Here is a 22548-nt window from a genome sequence, read left to right on the forward strand (position 1 = left end):
ATAAAAAAATAACACCTGCGATGTGATTGTTTGCTAGGTGCAAATGGAATAAAAGCTGGAATGTGGTTGGTTGCTATAATCTGGGTGACAAGAGCTGGGATGTGATTGGTTGCTATGGGGCAGAACACACAATAGCTAAAGTGTGATTGGTTGCTATTGGCAAAGGAGAAATAATAGCTGTAATATAATTGGATGCCATGTAGCAAAGGAGAAATAAGAGAAGGAATGTGATTGATTGCTATGGGGCAAATGACGCATAAGAGCTGTAATGTGATTGCTTGCTATGTGTCAGATGATACAAGAGGTGAAATGTGATTGGTTGCTATGGGGCAGATGGCATTAGAGCTGAAAATTGATTGATTGCTAGGGGACAGATCGCACAAGAGCTAGGATGTGATTGGTTGCTAGGAGTCAGATTGAACAAGCGCAGGAATATGATTGGTTGCTATGGGGCAGATGACAACAGCTGGAAGGAAGGTTGCTATGGGGAAGATTGAGCAAATGCAGGAATATGATTGCTATTGGACAAAGGAGAAATAAGAGCTGGAAAGTGATTAGTTGTTAGGGGGCAGATGACAAGAGCTGTAATGTGATTGGCAGCTATGGAGCAAAGGAGACATAAGAGATGAGATGTAATTGGTTGCTAAGGGTCAGATGACAGAAGAGCTGAAAATGTAATTGCTTGCTAGGGGCAGATGGCATAAGGGGTGGGATGTGATTGGTTGCTTTGGGGGAAGTTGGCGGGCGAGCTAAGATGTGATTGGTTGCTTCAAGAGACAGGTTTCTGATACATCCTCTGACAGCGTTGCCTCTCTGGTGGCCGGATGTATGAATGACACCGGGTGTCACAGACGCTTATATGGAAGGATTCAGGCTTCCATATAGAAGTGACAACGCTGCGATTAAAGGAGCCACGAGCAGTTTCTACATTTAATTTATTGTATCCGGACTGATCAGACGGACGCAGCGTGAAAGATGACTACACGGCGAGACTGAATCAGCGGCAGAACGTCAGGGTGCAGGGGCATTGTGGGTAATGGGATCTGGCAGTCAGGAGGGCCCCTCCCCATCTGAAGCACAGCGCCACCGACGGCGTGATTCTCCATTAGTGATGGCGGATATTCGCGGCTTCATGTGACATTCACCAGATATCTCTAGAAGGAATTCCTGGACACAGCAGATACCCACCATACCCACACCCCGATATCCGCCATCCCCACACCCCGATATACACCATCCCGATACCCATCATCTCCACGCCCGATAACCGCCACCTCCATGCCTGATACCCACCATCCCCATACCACGATACCCGCCATCCCCACACCACGATACCCGCCACCTCCATGCCTGATACCCGCCATCCCCATACCCCGATACCTTCCATCTCCACGACTTGATATCCGCCATCCCCACACCCCGATACCCGCCATCCCCATACCCTGATACCTGCCATCCCCACGCCTTGATATCCGCCATCCCCACACCCCGATACCCGCCATCCACACACCCCGATACCCGCCACCTCCATGCCTGATACCCACCATCCCCATACCGATACCTGCCATCCCCACGCCTTGATATCCGCCATCCCCACACCCCGATACCCGCCACCTCAATGCCTGATACCCGCCATCCCCATACCCTGATACCCGCCATCCCCACACCCTGATACCCGCCATCCCCACACCCTGATACCTGCCATCCCCACGCCTTGATACCCACCATCCCCATACCCTGATACCCGCCATCCCCACCCTGATACCCGCCATCCCCACACACCGATACCCACCACCTCCATGCCTGATACCCGCCATCCCCATACCCCGATACCTTCCATCTCCACGACTTGATATCCGCCATCCCCACACCCCGATACCCGCCACCTCCATGCCTGATACCCGCCATCCCCATACCCTGATACTTGCCATCCCCATGCCTTGATATCTGCCATCCCCACACCCCGATACCCGCCATCCACACACCCCGATACCCGCCACCTCCATGCCTGATACCCACCATCCCCATACCCTGATACCTGCCATCCCCACGCCTGGATATCCGCCATCCCCACACCCCGATACCTGCCATCCCCACACCACGATACCCGCCACCTCAATGCCTGATACCCGCCATCCCCATACCCTGATACCCGCCATCCCCACACCCTGATACCTGCCATCCCCACGCCTTGATACCCACCACTTCCATACCTGATACCCGCCATCCCCATACCGATACCCGCCATCCCCACATCCTGATACCCGCCATCCCCACACACCGATACCCGCCACCTCCACAGCCTGATACCCGCCATCCCCATACCCTGATACCCACCATCCCCACACCTCGATACCCGCCAGCCCCACACCTCGAAACCCGCCATCCCCAAACCCCGATACCCGCCACCTCCATGCCTGATACCCGCCATCCCCATACCCTGATACCTGCCATCCCCATACCCTGATACCTGCCATCCCCAAGCCTTGATATCCGCCATCCCCACACCCCGATACCCACCACCTCCACAGCCTGATACCCACCATCGCCATACCCTGATACCCACCATCCCCACGCCTCGATACCCGCTATCCCCATACCCTGGTACCCGCCATCCCCAAGCCTTGATATCCGCCATCCCCACACCCCGATACCCACCACCTCCACAGCCTGATACCCACCATCGCCATACCCTGATACCCACCATCCCCACGCCTCGATACCCGCTATCCCCATACCCTGATACCCGCCATCCCCACACCACGATACCCGCCACCTCCATGCCCGATACCCGTCATCCCCATACCCTGATACCTGCCATCCCCACGGCTTGATACCCACCACTTCCATGCCTGATACCCGCCATCCCCACACCCTGATACCCGCCATCCCCACACCCCGATACCCGCCATCCCCACACCCCGATACCCGCCATCTCCATGCCCATCTGGCGCTGTAGGATAAACGCTCTTGACAACTTCCGCCATACAGAATTGATTTCAGTCCCGTGGATGTAGTCAGCGTCTTTCGGTCACCGTGACCGCCATCTTCCCGTCTGCGGATTTATTCCTGAGTCGTCATAAACACCTAAAAGCACAAAGGAAGCGAATGATGCAAAAGCAGCTCAGCGTACACTCCAGTCACATCTGGAGTTGTCCTCAAACCTGATGAAGGCCTACATGGCCGAAACGCGTTGTTTTTTTTTCTAACAAAAATGTTTTAATGTTTTTATTGTCTGTTATAAAATTTTGCATTTTACCTAGCCAATAAAATATCATCTGATTTAACATCAGAGATACTTAGTTCTTTGGCTATATAACCCCCTCTCTCCAAATTGGGTTAAGGATCCCCTGAAGGAAGCTCCCTGAAACTTCTTTATTGGAAATACCAGGCCATGTTTGTTATAAACAATGAAGGATAAACTATAAATAATTAAACACTGTAGGTCAACATCATCACCCCTTCCCCCTGTGAATGATGGCTTGAAGGCCAGTTGTGAGCTATATAAGGAGACTTTGCCTCTGTTCCCAGTGACTCTACAGAATGTCAGCTTAGGGGACCACGGCCCCAGCTGGATGAACACAGATCTGCTCCATCGACCATCGCTGAATCCTCAAAGATGTCTTGAAGAATCCAGGTTGGGACAATCAGGTCACCTGGTCACATACCTCTCTGCTCTCGGTCAGCTTCCTACGCTTGCCGTTACCTCTTTGTGGGTGCCCGCCAAATGCGGGGTGCCAATGGTGGAGGTATAGTTCATCCTTCAATGTTTGCAAGTCAACAAACTGCATGGTCTGGTATAATGAGTAATCAACATATCAGCAAACAACATTATTCAGTGGACTATGGAACCCCACCCCTGCAGAGTCCCCATTGGTGTGCATAAGGTAAACTCCGCCCCTGCAGAACCTACATCAGGCTCGTGCAGAACCCACCTTGGTGGTGATGGTTTCCCGAGTCTTCAGCCGCAGCTTGTTGACCTGGGATTCGGCAATGTCCGCCCGCTCTTCGGCCTCCTCCAGGTCATGCTGAACCCTCCTGCACTTGGACATGTGGGTGTTAGAATGTTCTTCCTGTACATGAGACATGAAAGAATTAATCAATGGCATCAAGGAAGAGTGGATACAGTGTAACTATCCAGAAAAATTTAATTTATTATACTCTAGTCACTTCCAAAGCTGCAGGCACAAAAATAATGCTCTCCTGTTAGAATCATAGAATCATAGAATCATAGAATCGTAGAGTTGGAAGGGACCTCCTGGGCCATCTGGTCCAACCCCCTGCTCAAAGCAGGATTCGCTAAATCATCCCAGTCAGATGTCTGTCCAGCCTCTGTTTGAAGACTTCCATTGAAGGAGAACTCACCACTTCTCGTGGCAGCCTGTTCCACTCATTGATCACTCTAACTGTCAAAAAGTTTTTTCTAATATCTAATCTGTGTCTCCTCCCATTCAGTTTCATCCCATTGCTTCTAGTCTTTCCTTGTGCAAATGAGAATAAAGTTGATCCTTCTACAATGTGACAGCCCTTTAGATATTTGTAGACAGCTATTAAGTCTCCTCTCAGTCTTCTCTTTTGCAAACTAAACATTCCCAAATCCTGCAACCTTTCCTCATAAGACAGGGTTTGCAGACCGGTCACCATTCTGGTCGCTCTTTTCTGAACTTGCTCCAGTTTGTTGATGTCTTTTTTAAAATGTGGTGCCCAAAACTGGACACAATATTCCAGATGAGGTCTGACCAAAGAGGAGTAGAGGGAAATAATGACTTCACGTGATCTAGACTGTATGCTTCTGTTAATACATCCTAGAATTGCATTTGCCTTTTTTGCTGCTGCATCACACTGTTGACTCATATTCAGTCTGTGATCTATTAGTATACCCAAGTCTTTTTCACATGTGCTGTCACTTAGCCCTATTCCTCCCATTCTATATATGTTTTTTCCATTTTTATTGCCCAGATGTAGTACTTTGCATTTCTCCCTGTTAAAAACCATTCTGTTAGTTGCTGCCCACTTCTCCAGTTTATTTAAATCTTTTTGAATCCTCTCTCTCTCTTCTCTAGTATTAGCTATCCCTCCTAGCTTTGTGTCATCAGCAAATTTAATCAGTTTACCCTCAATTCCTTCATCTAAATCGTTGATAAAGATGTTGAACAATACAGGGCCCAGGACAGAGCCCTGTGGTACCCCACTTGAGACATTCTTCCAACTGGATGTGCAGCCATTTACGACCACTCTTTGGGTCCGATCACTAAGCCAGTTATGAATCCACCTAACAGTTGCCTTGTCCATTCCATACTTAATCATTTTTTCAATAAGGATTGTATGAGAGACTTTGTCAAATGCTTTGCTGAAGTCAAGATATACTATATCTACAGCATTTCCTTGATCCACCCAATCAGTGATACCGTCATAGAAGGAAATTAAGTTAGTCTGACATGACTTATTAGTTACAAACCCATGCTGACTCTGTTTAATCACTTCATTCTTATCCAGGTATTGACATACATGTTGTTTAATAATTTGTTCAAAGATCTTTCCTGGTATAGAAGTCAGACTCACCGGCCTATAGTTACCTGGGTCCACCTTCTTCCCCTTTTTGAAGATAGGAACAACATTTGCTCTTCTCCAGTCTTCTGGCACTTCTCCTGTTCTCCAAGAATTTTCAAAGATTATAGAGAGGGGTTCAAAAATTTCTTCTGCTATCTCCTTCAGTACTCTGGGGTGTAATTCATCTGGACCTGGAGACTTGAATTCATTTAGGCTAGCTAAGTGTTTCCTCACTATCTTTCTGTTTATAGATATCCTGGATTCTTCTATTCCCTTAATAGGACAGTGAATAACAGTTGATGTTACATTTCCTTTCTGAGAGAAAACAGATGCAAAATAGGAATTTAAAAGTTCAGCCTTCTCAACATCCTGTCTTACCATTTCATCATTTTCATCCTGTAAAAATCCTATAGCATCTTTGACTTTTCTTTTACTTTTGACATATCCCCAAAATCCTTTATTATTGCTTTTGACATCTCTTGCAAGCCTCAATTCATTTTCAGCTTTAGGTAATCTGATTTGTGCCCTGCAGGTTCTGCAGACAGCATTATATTCTTCTTTAGATATGCCTCCCTCTTTCCATTTTATAAACATTTTTTTCTTCCTTTTTAGCATGTGCTTAAGTTCTGTGTTCATCCATCCTGGTTTCCTTAACTGCTTCCTATTCTTCCCTCTTTTCGGAATTGTTAACAACTGTGCTTTGAGAATTTCATTTTTCAAGATTTCCCATCCTTCCTGGACATTTTTGTCTTTAAGGATATCCAGCCATTGGATCCCTCCAATTCTCTTTCTGAATCCCTTAAAATCTGCCTTTCTGAAATCTAACCTTGATGTCTGAGTCTTCACAGGTCTTCCGCCTCTAGTTATCCAAAATTCTAAAATAGCATGGTCACTACCTCCTAGGGTCCCAGCCACTTTTACCTCCTCAACCATTTCCTCCCTGTTTATAAGGATTAGATCCAAGGTAGCAGTTCCCCTTGTTTTCTCCCTTACCTTTTGGAAGATAAAGTTGTCAGCAAGAGAGGATAAGAATTTCCTTGACCTGTTAGTTTTGCCTGAGAGAGATTCCCAACAAATGTCTGGATAGTTGAAATCTCCCATGACAACCATGTCATATTTTTTGGAGAACTTGGCCATCTGATGCATAAAGAGTTCATCTATATCTTCGGCTTGCACAGGTGGCCTGTAGTAAATGCCTACAATGGTGTCCTTTCCATTGTTCTGTCCTTGTATTCTTACCCAAACAGTTTCCACAGAACTCCCAGTCTCTGAAGCTTCAATCTCTGTGCAGATATACGCGTTTCTAACATACAATGCGACACCCCCTCATAGAATCGTAGAGTTGGAAGGGACCTCCTGGGCCATCTGGTCCAACCCCCTGCTCAAAGCAGGATTCGCTAAATCATCCCACTTAGTGTACAGAGCCTCACAGCTGTCTTCTGCCTCCTGCTGGCAGAGAACTGGAACATGGTGAGCATTGCTGTGTGTTATTAGGGTAGACATAGCGACTGCAGCTCTGGAGGTGACTGGATGATAATACATGATGCAACAGCAGAATAGTGACTGCAGCTCTGGTGGTGACTGGAGGATAATACACAATGTAACAGCAGAATAAAGCCTGCAGCTCTGGAGGTGACTGGAGGGTATAACATAAAATAACAGAATAATGACTGCAGCTCTGGAGGTGACTGGAGGGTATAACATAATATAACAGAATAATGACTGCAGCTCTGGAGGTGAATGGAGGATAAGACATGATGTAGCAGCAGAATAGTGACTGCAGCTCTGGATGTGACTGGAGCATAAGACACAATATAACTGCAGAATAGTGAGTGCAGGTCTGGAGGTGACTGGAGCATAAGACACAATGTAACAGCAGAGTGCAGCTCTGGAGGTGACTGGAGGGTAAGACATGATGTAACAGCAGAATAGTGACCCCAGCTCTGGAGGTGACTGGAGGATAAGACATGATGTAACTCTGGAGGTGACAGGAGGATAAGACATGATGCAACAGCAGAATACTGACTGCAGCTCTGGAGGTGATCGGAGGATAAGACATGATGTAACTCTGGAGGTGACCAGAGGATAAGACATGATGTAACAGCAGAATAGTGAATGCAGCTCTGGAGGCGACTGAAGGATAAGACATGATGTAACAGCAGAATAGTGAGTGCAGCTCTGGAGGTGACTGGAGGATAAGACATGATGTAACAGCAGAATAGTGACTGCAGCTCTGGAGGTAACTGGAGGATAAGGGTGGTTTCACATTAGCGTTTAAGGCCGCAGCGTCGGCCTGCGCACGGCCGCAGCTAAGCCCCGCCCCCCTGCCGCGCCTCCACCGGTAGCTCCGCCTACGGGCGCGTCATGCTAAAGATAGGGGACGCAAGACGCATGCAGCGTCATGCTGCATGCGTCCTGCGTCCCCTATCTTTAGCACTGCGGACGCAGGCCGTGAGCAGGTATGCGTTTGGCGGCGCATGCGTCCTTTTGATGGGTGCGCCGACCAGCGCCAAACGCAACCTGGTCCAATTTGGTGCGCTCGGCGCACCGTCAAAAGGACGCATGAGCCGCCAAACGCATACCTGCGCACAGACTGCGTCCGCAGTGCTAAAGATAGGGGACGTAGGACGCATGCAGCGTCATGAGCCCGTAGGCGGAGCTACTGGCGGAGGCACGGCAGGGGGTGGGGCTTAGCGGCGGCCGTGCGCAGGCCGACGCTGCGGCCTTAAACGCTAATGTTAAACCACCCTAAGACAGGATGTAACAGCAGAATAGTGAGTGCAGCTCTGGAGGTGACTGAAGGATAAGACAAGGTAACAGCAGAATAGTGAGTGCAGCTCTGGAGGTGACTGGAGGATAAGACAATGTAACAGCAGAATAGTGAGTGCAGCTCTGGAGGTGACTGGAGGATAAGATACGATGTAACAGCAGAATAGTGAGTGCAGCTCTGGAGGTGACTTGTTTATGAGCACGTATTGTGCACATTTAACCCCTAAGATGCCCTGTTGCAGCCCCGGGGCCTCCTCCCTCCCGCTGCTCACACTCACCGCTTCCTCCGTAAGTCTCTTGTAGGACTTCACTTTCAGCTGCAGTTTATCCACCAGATCCTGCAGCCGCAGATTATTCTTCTTGTCCTCCTCAGCCTGATGTACAGAAAGAAGGTAAATAATACGTTCAGTGGAGGGGATCAACCAGATCCCAAGATTGTCTCTTACCTGGAACGTAAGCTCCTTCACCCGTCTCTCAAACTTCCTAATGCCCTTAACCACGTCTGCACTTCTCTTCTGCTCCAGATCCAACTCTGCCTCCAGTTCTCTCACCTGTGCAGAAACAGGGAATGAAGGCGACACTGCAGAAACCGGCCACAAGGGGCAGTATTATAGTAGTTATATTCTTGTACATAGGGAGCAGTATTATAGTAGTTATATTCTTGTACATAGGGAGCAGTATTATAGTAGTTATATTCTTGTACATAGGGAGCAGTATTATAGTAGTTATATTCTTGTACATAGGGAGCAGTATTATAGTAGCTATATTCTTGTACATAGGGGGCAGTATTATAGTAGTTATATTCTTGCACATAGGAGGCAGTATTACAGTAGTTATATTCTTGTACATAGGAGGCAGTATTATAGTAGTTATATTCTTGTACATAGGAGCAGTATTATAGTAGTTATTTTCTTGTACATAAGAGCAGTATTATAGTAGATATATTCTTGTACATAGGGGGCAATATTATAGTAGTTATATTCTTGTACATAGGGGCAGTATTATAGTAGTTATATTCTTGTACATAGGAGGCAGTATTATAGTAGTTATATTCTTGTACATAGGAGCAGTATTATAGTAGTTATATTCCTGTACATAGGGGCAGTAATATAGTAGCTACATTCTTGTACATAGGAGGCATTTTTGGAGTTTTGTGTGAAATGATCAATGTTTTGCTTTTTGCTTCATTCTCTTTTGTGTTTTTTCATTTAAGACAAATTAAATGAAGATAATACCAAAGAATTTGTGTTTGCAATCATTTTCAGGAAGAAACTGAGTATTATCTGACAGAATTGCAGGGGTGTCAACTGTATTCTTGTACATAGGGGCAGGATTATAGAAGTTATATTCTTGTACATGGGGGCAGTATTAAAGTAGTTATATTCCTGTACATAGGGGGCAGTATTATAGTAGTTATATTCTTGTACATAGGGGGCAGTATTATAGTAGTTACATTCTTGTACATAGGAGCAGTATTATAGTAGATATGTTCTTGTACATAGGAGCAGTATTATAGTAGTAATATTCTTGTACATAGGAGGCAGTATTATAGTAGTTATATTCTTGTACATAGGAGCAGTATTATAGTAGTTATAATCTTGTATATAGGGGCAGTATTATAGTAGTTATATTCTTGTACATAGGGGGCAGTATTATAGTAGTTATATTCTTGTACATAGGGGCAGTATTATAGTAGTTATATTCTTGTACATAGGGGCAGTATTATAGTAGTTATATTCTTGTACATAGGGGCAGTATTATAGTAGTTATATTCTTGTACATAGGGGCAGTATTATAGTAGCTATATTATTCTTGTACATAGGGTCAGTATTATAGTACTTATATTCTTGTATATAGGGGCAGTATTATAGTAGTTATATTCTTGTACATAGGGGCCAGTATTATAGTAGCTATATTCTTGTACATAGGGAGCAGTATTATAGTAGTTATATTCTTGTACATAGGAGGCAGTATTATAGTAGTTATATTCTTGTACATAGGGGGCAGTATTATAGTAGTTATATTCTTGTATATAGGGGCAGTATTATAGTAGTTATATTCTTGTACATAGGGGGCAGTATTATAGTAGTTATATTCCTGTATATAGGGGCAGTATTATAGTAGTTATATTCTTGTACATAGGGGCAGTATTATAGTAGTTATATTCTTGTACATAGGGGGCAGTATTATAGTAGTTATATTCTTGTACATAGGAGCAGTATTATAGTAGTTATAATAGGGGCATTATTATAGTAGTTATATTCTTGTACATAGGGGGCAGTATTATAGTAGTTATATTCTTGTACATAGGGGTGGTATTATAGTAGTTATATTCTTGTACATAGGAGCAGTATAATAGTAGTTATATTCTTGTACATAGGAGGCAGTATTATAGTAGTTATATTCTTGTACATAGGAGGCAGTATTATAGTAGTTATTTTCTTGTACATAAGAGCAGTATTATAGTAGTTATATTCTTGTACATAGGGGGCAGTATTATAGTAGTTATATTCTTGTACATAGGGGGCAGTATTATAGTAGTTATATTCTTGCACATAGGGGCAGTATTATAGTAGATATATTCTTGTACATAGGGGGCAGTATTATAGTAGTTATATTCTTGTACATAGGGGCAGTATTATAGTAGTTATATTCTTGTACATAGGAGGCAGTATTATAGTAGTTATATTCTTGTACATAGGAGCAGTATTATAGTAGTTATATTCCTGTACATAGGGGCAGTATTATAGTAGCTACATTCATGTACATAGGAGGCATTTTTGGAGTTTTGTGTGAAATGATCAATGTTTTGCTTTTTGCTTCATTCTCTTTTGTGTTTTTTCATTTAAGACAAATTAAATGAAGATAATACCAAAGAATTTGTGTTTGCAATCATTTTCAGGAAGAAACTGAGTATTATCTGACAGAATTGCAGGGGTGTCAACTGTATTCTTGTACATAGGGGCAGGATTATAGTAGTTATATTCCTGTACATAGGGGGCAGTATTACAGTAGTTATATTCTTGTACATAGGGGGCAGTATTATAGTAGTTATATTCTTGTACATAGGGGGCAGTATTATAGTAGTTATATTCTTGTACATAGGAGCAGTATTATAGTAGTTATATTCTTGTACATAGGGGGCAGTATTATAGTAGTTATATTCTTGTACATAGGAGCAGTATTATAGTAGTTATATTCTTGTACATAGGGGGCAGTATTATGGTAGTTATATTCTTGTACATAGGGGGCAGTATTATGGTAGTTATATTTTTGTACATAGGGGCAGTATTATAGTAGTTATATTCTTGTACATAGGAGGCAGTATTATAGTAGTTATATTCTTGTGTATAGGGGCAGTATTATAGTAGTTATATTCTTGTATATAGGGGCAGTAGTATAGTAGTTATATTCTTGTACATAGGAGCAGTATTATAGTAGTTATAATAGGGGCATTATTATAGTAGTTATATTCTTGTACATAGGGGGCAGTATTACAGTAGTTATATTCTTGTACATAGGAGGCAGTATTATAGTAGTTATATTCTTGTACATAGGAGGCAGTATTATAGTAGTTATTTTCTTGTACATAGGAGAAGTATTATAGTAGTTATATTCTTGTACATAGGGGGCAGTATTATAGTAGTTATATTCTTGTACATAGGGGGCAGTATTATAGTAGTTATATTCTTGTACATAGGAGCTGTATTATAGTAGTTATATTCTTGCACATAGGGGCAGTATTATAGTAGATATATTCTTGTACATAGGGGGCAGTATTATAGTAGTTATATTCTTGTACATAGGGGCAGTATTATAGTAGTTATATTCTTGTACATATGAGGCAGTATTATAGTAGTTATATTCTTGTACATAGGAGCAGTATTATAGTAGCTACATTCTTGTACATAGGAGGCATTTTTGGAGTTTTGTGTGAAATGATCAATGTTTTGCTTTTTACTTCATTCTCTTTTGTGTTTTTTCATTTAAGACAAATTAAATGAAGATAATACCAAAGAATTTGTGTTTGCAATCATTTTCAGGAAGAAACTGAGTATTATCTGACAGAATTGCAGGGGTGTCAACTGTATTCTTGTACATAGGGGCAGGATTATAGTAGTTATATTCTTGTACATAGGGGCAGTATTATAGTAGTTATATTCATGTACATAGGAGCAGTATTATAGTAGTTATATTCTTGTACATAGGGGGCAGTATTATAGTAGTTATATTCTTGTACATAGGAGCAGTATTATAGTAGTTATATTCTTGTACATAGGGGGCAGTATTATAGTAGTTATATTCTTGTACATAGGGGGCAGTATTATAGTAGTTATATTCTTGTACATAGGAGCAGTATTATAGTAGTTGTAGTCTTGTACATAGGGGCAGTATTATAGTAGCTACATTCTTGTACATAGGAGGCATTTTTGGAGTTTTGTGTGAAATGATCAATGTTTTGCTTTTTGCTTCATTCTCTTTTGTGTTTCTTCATTTAAGACAAATTAAATGAAGATAATACCAAAGAATTTGTGTTTGCAATCATTTTCAGGAAGAAACTGAGTATTATCTGACAGAATTGCAGGGGTGTCAACTGTATTCTTGTACATAGGGGCAGGATTATAGTAGTTATATTCTTGTATATGGGGGCAGTATTAAAGTAGTTATATTCCTGTACATAGGGGGCAGTATTACAGTAGTTATATTCTTGTACATAGGGGGCAGTATTATAGTAGTTATATTCTTGTACATAGGGGGCAGTATTATAGTAGTTATATTCTTGTACATAGGAGCAGTATTATAGTAGTTATATTCTTGTACATAGGGGGCAGTATTATAGTAGTTATACTCTTGTACATAGGAGCAGTATTATAGTAGTTATATTCTTGTACATAGGGGCAGTATTATAGTAGTTATATTCTTGTACATAGGAGCAGTATTATAGTAGTTATATTCTTGTATATAGGAGCAGTATTATAGTAGTTATATTCTTGTACATAGGGGCAGTATTATAGTAGTTATATTCTTGTACATAGGGGGCAGTATTATAGTAGTTATATTCTTGTACATAGGGGGCAGTATTATAGTAGTTATATTCTTGTACATAGGAGCAGTATTATAGTAGTTATATTCTTGTACATAGGGGGCAGTATTATAGTAGTTATACTCTTGTACATAGGAGCAGTATTATAGTAGTTATATTCTTGTACATAGGGGCAGTATTATAGTAGTTATATTCTTGTACATAGGAGCAGTATTATAGTAGTTATATTCTTGTATATAGGAGCAGTATTATAGTAGTTATATTCTTGTACATAGGGGCAGTATTATAGTAGTTATATTCTTGCACATAGGAGCAGTATTATAGTAGTTATATTCTTGTACATAGGGGGCAGTATTATAGTAGTTATATTCATGTACATAGGAGCAGTATTATAGTAGTTATATTCTTGTACATAGGGGGCAGTATTATAGTAGTTATATTCTTGTACATAGGAGCAGTATTATAGTAGTTGTAGTCTTGTACATAGGGGCAGTATTATAGTAGTTATATTCTTGTACATAGGAGCAGTATTATAGTAGATATATTCTTGTACATAGGAGCAGTATTATAGTAGTTATATTCTTGTACATAGGAGCAGTATTATAGTAGTTATACTCTTGTACATAGGGGGCAGTATTATAGTAGTTATATTCTTGTACATAGGAGCAGTATTATAGTAGTTGTAGTCTTGTACATAGGGGCAGTATTATAGTAGTTATATTCTTGTACATAGGGAGCAGTATTATAGTAGTTATATTCTTGTAACTACTGGGCAGTATTATAGTAGTTATATTCTTGTACATAGGAGCAGTATTATAGTAGTTATATTCTTGTACATAGGAGCAGTATTATAGTAGTTATATTCTTGTACATAGGGAGCAGTATTATAGTAGTTATATTCTTGTACATAGGAGGCAGTATTATAGTAGTTATACTCTTGTACATAGGGGGCAGTATTATAGTAGTTATATTTTTGTACATAGGGGCAGTATTATAGTAGTTATATTCTTGTACATAGGAGGCAGTATTATAGTAGTTATATTCTTGTGTATAGGGCAGTATTATAGTAGTTATATTCTTGTATATAGGGGCAGTAGTATAGTAGTTATATTCTTGCATATGGGGGGCAGTAGAATAGTAGATATATTCTTGCATATACGGGGCAGTAGTATAGGAGCTACATTGTTATACATTTTATAGGTTTTGCTAGGTTCTTACTCTAGCCTCGAGCTTCTGAAGTTGTTTCCTGCCACCCTTAAGTGCCAGCTGTTCGGCTTCTTCCAGACGCAATTGTAGATCCTTCACCATCTGATCCAGATTCTTCTTCATCCTCTCGAGGTGGGCGCTGGTGTCTTGCTCCTTTTTTAGTTCCTCGGCCATCATGGCTGCCTGAAATGTACAAAGAACAACAACTTTCCCTGATGTGATCACTGATTTACAGGTTCCGTCAGTGTATAACAGTCATGCTTGTCTTACGTCAGTGATGGCTTTCTTTGCTTTTTCCTCGGCGTTCCTGGCCTCCTTGGTCACGTCCTCAATGTCACCTTGCAGCTGTGAGACGTCGCTCTCCAGCTTCTTCTTGATGCTGATGAGGCTCGTGTTCTGATGAAAAAAAAAAAGTATCTTCTGAAAACCCATTGCAATCACAGTCACTACCTGCCAATGAGAGGGCCTGATGTCTTTGTGACTGATGAAGACCTTCACAGGCATGATGATCTGGAGATAGTCAGTACTGGGTTCACCATGTACCCTCTTCACCCATAAGTTACGCATCATGAAGTCATTCCCTTACCTGGGAATGCAAGAGCTGAACTCGCTCGGTGGAGTCCATGAGCTCCTGTTCCGCGACCTTCCTGGATCTCTCTGTCTGCTCTAGTGAAGTCCTCAGCTCCTCGATCTCCACCACTAAGAGGTTGTTTCTACGTTCAACGATGGCAAGCTGCTCCTTGAGCTCTTCCTGACCACGGAGAGCATCATCAAGGTGGATCTGAGCGTCCTAGCAGGAGAAAGATAACCCTAGAGTCATTGGGGAACAGGCAGAATGTCCACCAGATAGAGGACTCTACAGCTTTGGGTGAAAAACCAACAACTGTTGAATTTTCATGACGAAACTTCACAGAACTAGACTTATCAGCAGAAGTCCACTGTCCATAAGAAGAGAGGACTACACAATAGTGACTATTTCATGGACTACTCTGAAGGCAGCAGTCAATGGTAGGTCAACAGCGATGATTGAGTTGTTGCCATCTTCTAACCCACACGGGACTCACCTTGAGTTGCCCTTGAACGTTCCTCAGGTGTTTCTGAGCTTCTGCCGCAATGCGGTGTGAATGACTGAGCTGTATCTCCATCTCATTGAGGTCGCCCTCCATCTTCTTCTTAATTCTGATAGCCTCGTTTCTGTTCCTGATCTCAGAATCCAGGGCCGTCTGCATAGTCTCAAATGTCCTCTGGTAGTTCCTCTTCATCTGTTCGATCTCCTCATCCTTCTCTGCCACTCTGCGTTCGATGTCGGTCCTCACTTGGGTCAGTTCCAGCTGGATGCGGAGGATCTTGGCCTCTTCATGCTCCAGAGTTGCCTTTAAGTAGACAACAGTGTGATGGTGTGATATGCTATGTGGATATCATTTTGTGTATATTTCTATTTCACTGATTTTCATAGTGTTTTTCTTGTTGCCTTGTATGTCTACAGCCTGACTGTATCTGTCTCTTGATGACCCCCTGTAGTTCCTTAATCACCAAAGCTCCTTTGTCACGTCTGGGAGGCCTGCAAACTGCCCCAACCTGTCCGACTACCCCTGGACATAAGGATGGGGCTGGGGAGGACAGGGGCTGGACAAGTCAGACAGTGTGTGGTGATGATTGTGTGAAGACGGCACGCCAGACAGAAGGAAGCATATGGATGCATTTTATCCTCTGGCTGCTGGATTTTTGGACTCTCATCTCCCTGGATATTCGTCCTGTTACTGAACTGCATTCGTGTTCTGGACTATTGTATCCTCAGTGTGGTGGATTGTTTATGGACCTTTTAGTTTTGCCTATAATAAAGGTCTTGGCATTGTTCACACTTCCCTCGCTCTGTTGATTGTGTGGTATCGGAGAAGGACCCCATGACAAACAGGTGATATAATAATCCATCGAGACAACGAGAACAAGACGTGAGAAAAATCCCACCTCTCTCCCGGAGTTGGTCCACCTGGACAATTTTCTCTCCCACTGATTCACATGGACTCAGATGGTGGATTTTTTTGACAGACTAGAGCACCCCTTTAAGTGGCATTTTTCACCTTAAAATGGAATTTATTTCACCCCCAAAATCTAAATGCAGGAGTCAAAGGATATGTTCACACAATGTGTTTTTTTGCTACAATGCTCCAAAATTACATTGTGTGAACATAACCTATATGAGCAAAAAAAGCCTATTTTTTGAATAGGTCAGGAGGGCATGATTCTCCTGTTCATGTCCGTAGATGAAGCAGGAGGACTTCACCGCCCCCTGCCTGTGGGGATCGGGAACTGCAGCGTGATCTGATGTACGGCAGGCGGGTTACCTCCGCTTCCTCCAGTGAAGCCTGCATTTCACTCTTCTCCATCTCCACCTGCTTCTTGGCCTTCTCCAGCTCATGAATGGTCTTAGTGCTCATGGCCACTTGTTCCGTGAGGTCTGTGATCTCCTCTGTGTGAGACACAGGGGGTTATTTCCCATAATTCCCAGTACATGAGGCTGCTCATGCGCAGGTGCTGCAGTCACCTTGCAGGTTCTTGTTTTCCCTCCTTATCGTCTCCAGACTGTCCAGGGTCTCCTCGTATGCGTTCTTCATTTTGAAGAGCTCCGTGCTTAGAGATCTCGATTCTTTCATAGAAGATTCAAGTTCAGACTGAGATTCCTCGTATTTCTGTCGCCATTCTAGGAGGATCTAATGTGGGAAAATTACAACCAAAAGTCAAATATCAAAGCTCTGACTTATTATCCCAGATCCTGATCTTATATGTGATATTATCTCAGTGCCCTGACTTACTATCCCAGATCCTGACCTCATATTTGACATTATCACAGAGCTCGGACTTATTATCTTAAATCCTAACCACAGATCTGATGTTGTCCCAGAGCCCTAATTTATTATCCCAGATCCTGACCTCATATCTGATATTATCCTAGAGCTCTGACTTATTATCTCAGATCCTAACCACAGATCTGATATTGTCCCAGAGCCCTAATTTATTATTCCTGATCCTGACCTCATATCGGACATTATCCCAGAACTCGGACTTATTATCTCAAATCATAACCACAGATCTGATATTATCCAGGCACCCTTATTTATTATCCCAGATCCTGACCTCATTTCTGATATTATCCCAGACCCCTAACTTATCATCTCAGATCCTAACCACATATCTGATATTATCTCAGAGCCCTGACTTAGTATCTCATATCTTAATCACAGATCTGATATTATCAGAGCCCTGACTTATTATCTCATATCCTGACCTCATATGTTATTTCAGATTCCTTACTTACTATCTCAGGTTCTAATGACAGATCTGATACTATCTCAGAGACCTGACTTATTATCCCAGATCCTTACCTCATATTTGATATTATATCAGAGTCTTGAATTATCTCAGATCCTAACCTCATATCTGATATATCAGAGTCCCGAATTATTAGATCAGATCCTGACCACATATCTGATATTATCCCAGAGCCCTGGCTTATCTCAGATCCTAACCACAGATCTGATATCATCTCAGAGCCCTTAATTATTATCCCAGATAATACATATCTGATATTATCCAGCCCTGACATAATATCAGACAAAATGTCAAAATTTGACATACTACTTCAGGGCTCTTAGATAATATCAGATAAGAAGTCAAGATCTGAGATAATAGTTAAAAACTATGGCTTACCCAAGATCCTGACCTTTTATGTGATATTATCTCAAAACTCTGACCTCGTTTTTTTCCTCAGATCCTAACATTGTATGTGACATCATGCCAGAGCCCTGAATTATCACCGACCCTGACCTTGTTTCTATTATCTTAAAAGCTCTTACTTACTATCTCAGATCCTGTCTGTTTATCTAATTCAGAGCTATTATCTCCGTTCCTGACCTTGTATCTATTAGCTCAAAGCTCTTACTTACTATCTCAGATCCTGACGATTTATGTATTATCTCAAAGCTCTTATCTCACATCCTTACTTGTATCTATTATCTGAAAGCTCTTACTTATCTCATATCCTGACCATGTATGTATTATCTCAAAGCTCTTACTTATTATCTCAGATCCTGACCTTTTTTCTATTATCTCAAAGCTCTTACTATCTAAGATCCTGACCATTTATGTATTATCGCAAAGCTCTTATCTCAGATCCTTACCTTGTATCTGTTATCTCAAAGCTGTTACTTATTATCTCATATCCTGACCATGTATGTATTATCTCAAAGCTCTTACTTATTATCTCAGATCCTGACCTTTTTTCTATTATCTCAAATCTCTTACTTATTGTCTTATATCCTGACCTTTTATCTATTATCTCAAAGCTCTTCCTTGTTATCTCAGATCCTGACTGTTTATCTATTTCACAGCTCTTACTATCTCAAATTCTAAACTCACATGTCATAGCTCTAACCTCACATCTGATAGTATCTTAGAGCCTCGAGTTATTATCTCAGAACCACAACTTACATCTGATATTGTCTCAGATCTTACTATATTATATAATACTTCAGAGCTCCACCTTATTATCTCATTTCCTGACTACATATCTATTATCATCTCATATCCTGACCTCAAACCTATTATATCAGTGTTCTGATTTATTATTACAGATCATGACTTATTATCTCAGTTTCAGACCACATATTAGACATTATCTCAGATACTTATTGTATAGTATCAGATTTACCAGAAATCCCAAAATTATTTTGTAGGATTCTCCTGACCTCATATCAGGGATCATCTCAGAGCCCTGATTTATGAAGTAACTGATGTTTTTTTCTCAAATCCCTTTCATCTGATATACTGTCTCAGTGCTCTGACTTATTATCTCAGGGTCTGGACATTGTAAGTTATTGAATTTCTCCCAATGCTGTTGAGGATTTTACACATGCTAATACCTTGTCAAAGGTCTTCTGCTTCTTGTCTAGAGCAGCCGCCAGCGAGTTTGCCCTCTCCACATCAATCATTAGGTCGTCCACCTCTGCTTGAAGCCTCTGCTTAGTCTTCTCCAGGGAGGCGCACTTAGAATTTACAGCCTCGATGTGCTCCTCTGCCTCCTGGAGGCGCTGCGCCAACTTCCTCCTGCAGAGGGCAGTAATGATCTCACTGGTCCGTACTGACTGTATATTGTAGGTCACTTTACCTTTACTATACTGGACAATATTGCTGTATCTGCTGAAACTCCCAACAGCCTTTCATTAGGAAACTACATAAAAATATTAGTATAATACCAACGACTCTCTGGCTGGAAACCTTTATGTTAGAGATGAAAGTGATGTCCTCTCGTCCAAGTTCATATTGTGCGTTATACCTCTCTAACTGTAGAGACTCCCGCCGTATTTTACCAGATCATATATATGAGTGCTTACTTAGCATCTTCCAGTTCCTCAGTGCGCTGAATGGCATCGGTCTCATACTTTGTCCTCCATTGCGCCACTTCACCGTTGGCCTTGGACAGGACTCTCTGAAGCTCTGACTTGGCCTCCTGCTCTTCCTCGTACTGTTCCCTCAGGAGGTCACAATCATGGCGAGACGACTGCAGGCCATGAGCCAGGGCATTCTTGGTCTGGTTATTTAGAAACGATGGAGGGGGGAGACAGGCAATCAGACTCGTTACGTGGCCTGGAGAAGATCTGCAGGTCTCCATTATCTCACCTTCACTTCTTCCTCCAGACTTCTCTTCAGCTCCTCGATCTGCTGGATGAACGCTTGCTTAGATCTCGACAGCTGAGACACCAGAGTCTCCTTCTCTTCCAGATGTCGGGACAACTCGCCTGAAATCAAAAGCAAAGTGTAAAATACTAGTGGTTTCCATCCCCCCGAAGCATCGACAGATGTTCTCCAGACCCAAAAGTCATCTCTAGATGTGTCAAAAATGTATGTGACAAGGTCACATGCATAACTCCGGACCAGTACCATAAGCCTGAGCCCACAACCATAGGTCTGAGCTCTCAACCATAAGCCTGAGCCCAGCACTATAATCCTGAGCTCACTACCATAGGCCTGAGCTACCACCATAACCCTGGGTCACACAATGTGGGCGCTCCTCTGACTCTTTTACGAAGGGTCTTCTACATTAATACTGCCTGCCATATGTGTTGTGTTAGGTGCCCTCACCATGAAACTTGGAGGCCGTCGAAGCTCACAGACCCCACAGATGTGATCTTTTCTGTGGCTCCCCTTTATTTATGAAAGGCCCCCCCATTCACCATCATCTGGCCGTACATGTCTATATTTACAACCAGTATGGTTGACTGGACATAAAATAACATCAGAAAGCTGCTTAAAAAACATGATGTCCTTCTGACAAGGAGACAGTCCGTGGGTGGCTGTAGCTTCACATAGGGAACATGCATTGTCCTTATCACCTGTCTCGGTTTGCAGACGAGCCCTGTGCATAGTGAGCTCCACCACGGTCCGCTGGTTCTCCTCAGTCTTGGCCTTGAACTCACTCAGGTGGTCCTCCAGCGTGCGGCAGATCTTCTCCAGGTTCATCTGAAGCGTTCACATAAGAACAGACTTAGGTTATTTTATATATAGTTGTACTCAAAAGTTTACATATGCGCCAGCAGAATTTTTGCTTTCTTGGCCCATTTTTCAGAGAATATGAATGATAACACCAAACCTTTTTCTCTGCTCATGGTTAGTGTTTGGGTGAAGCCATTTATTGTCAGACTACTGTGTTTTCTCTTTTTAAATCATAATGACAACCGAAAACATCCAAATGACCCTGATCAAAAGTTCACATACCCCATTTCTTAATACCGTGTATTGCCCCCTCTAACATCAATGACAGCTTGAAGTCTTTTGTGGTAGTTGTGGATGAGGTTCTTTATTTTCTTAGATGGTAAAGCTGCCCACTCTTCTTGGCAAAAAGCCTCCAATTCCTGTAATTCCCTGGGCTGTCTAGCATGAACTGCACGTGTGAGATCTCCCCAGAGTGGCTCAATGACATTGAGGTCAGGAGACTGAGATGGACACCCCAGAACTTTCACTTTGTTCTGCTGTAGCCAATAACAGGCTGACTTGGCCTTGTGTTTTGGATCGCTGTCTTGTTGGAATGTCCAAGTACGTCCCATGCGCAGCTTCTGGGCTGATGATTGCAAATTTGCCTCCAGTATTTGCTGATAATGTGCTGCATTCATCTTTCCTTCAACTTTAATCAAGTTTCCTGTGCCTTTGTAGCTCACACATCCCCAAAAAATCAGCAATCCACCTCCGTGCTTTACAGTAGGAATGGTGATCCTTTCATCACAGGCCTTGTTGACCTCTCTCCAAATGTAACGTTTATGGTTGTGGCCAAAAAGTTCAATTTTGGTCTCATCACTCCAAATTACCATGTTCCAGAAGTTTTGAGGCTTGTCTTTGCATATTGTAGGTGAGATACTTTGTGGCATTTGTACAGTAATGGCTTTCTACTGGCGACTCAACCATGCAGCCCATTTTTCTTCAAGTGCCTCCTTATTGTGTACCTTGAAACAGCCACCCCACTAGTTTTCAGAGAGTCCAGTATTTCAGCTGATGATATTTGTGGGTTTTTCTTTGCATCCTGAACAATTTTCCTGGCAGTTGTGGACTATATTTTTATTTGTCTACCTGACCGTGATTTTGTTTTTACAGAGCCCCTGATTTTCCATTTGTTAATCATAGTTTGAATGTTGCTGCCTGCCATTATCAATTCCTCGGTTATCTTTTTGTATCCCTTTCCTGTTTTATACAGTTCAACTACCTTTTCCTGTAGATCCGTTGACAATTCTTTTGCTTTCCCCATGACTCACAATCCAGAAACGTCAGTGGCTGGATGAAAGATGCAAGAGTCTGTCTGGATCCCAGAAACTCACTCAGCTTTTATGCACACACACTGATTACAAGCAAATAGGTCACAGTTGAGGAAGTTACCTTTAGTAGCCATTCATATCCATTTGTGTCAACTCCTGTGCATGTTTTATCTGGCCGAA

At 42.4% G+C, this 22548-nt stretch overlaps 1 protein-coding gene across 1 annotated transcript in view; it reads right to left on the reverse strand.

The window, feature by feature from the left end:
* Window positions 1–918: 918 nt before the first annotated feature.
* Window positions 919–22548, reverse strand: part of LOC141094061 (myosin-3-like) — a 131274-nt gene continuing 109644 nt past the window's right edge. The window contains exons 27-40 of the mRNA XM_073579770.1: window positions 20959–21085; window positions 20246–20364; window positions 19960–20156; window positions 19489–19672; window positions 17115–17280; window positions 16915–17039; window positions 15634–15942; window positions 15156–15359; window positions 14840–14965; window positions 14582–14752; window positions 8766–8870; window positions 8598–8693; window positions 3936–4073; window positions 919–3087 (exon numbers count right to left, since the gene is read on the reverse strand). Of these exons, the coding sequence (XP_073435871.1) occupies window positions 3064–3087; window positions 3936–4073; window positions 8598–8693; window positions 8766–8870; window positions 14582–14752; window positions 14840–14965; window positions 15156–15359; window positions 15634–15942; window positions 16915–17039; window positions 17115–17280; window positions 19489–19672; window positions 19960–20156; window positions 20246–20364; window positions 20959–21085 (2091 nt within the window). The 3' untranslated portion in view covers window positions 919–3063. The remainder of the gene's footprint in view (window positions 3088–3935; window positions 4074–8597; window positions 8694–8765; window positions 8871–14581; window positions 14753–14839; window positions 14966–15155; window positions 15360–15633; window positions 15943–16914; window positions 17040–17114; window positions 17281–19488; window positions 19673–19959; window positions 20157–20245; window positions 20365–20958; window positions 21086–22548) is intronic.

Source organism: Dendrobates tinctorius, unplaced genomic scaffold (assembly GCF_039654945.1).
Source record: "Dendrobates tinctorius isolate UK_male_01 unplaced genomic scaffold, ASM3965494v1 ptg000063l, whole genome shotgun sequence".
In the NCBI taxonomy this organism is placed as follows: domain Eukaryota; kingdom Metazoa; phylum Chordata; class Amphibia; order Anura; family Dendrobatidae; genus Dendrobates; species Dendrobates tinctorius.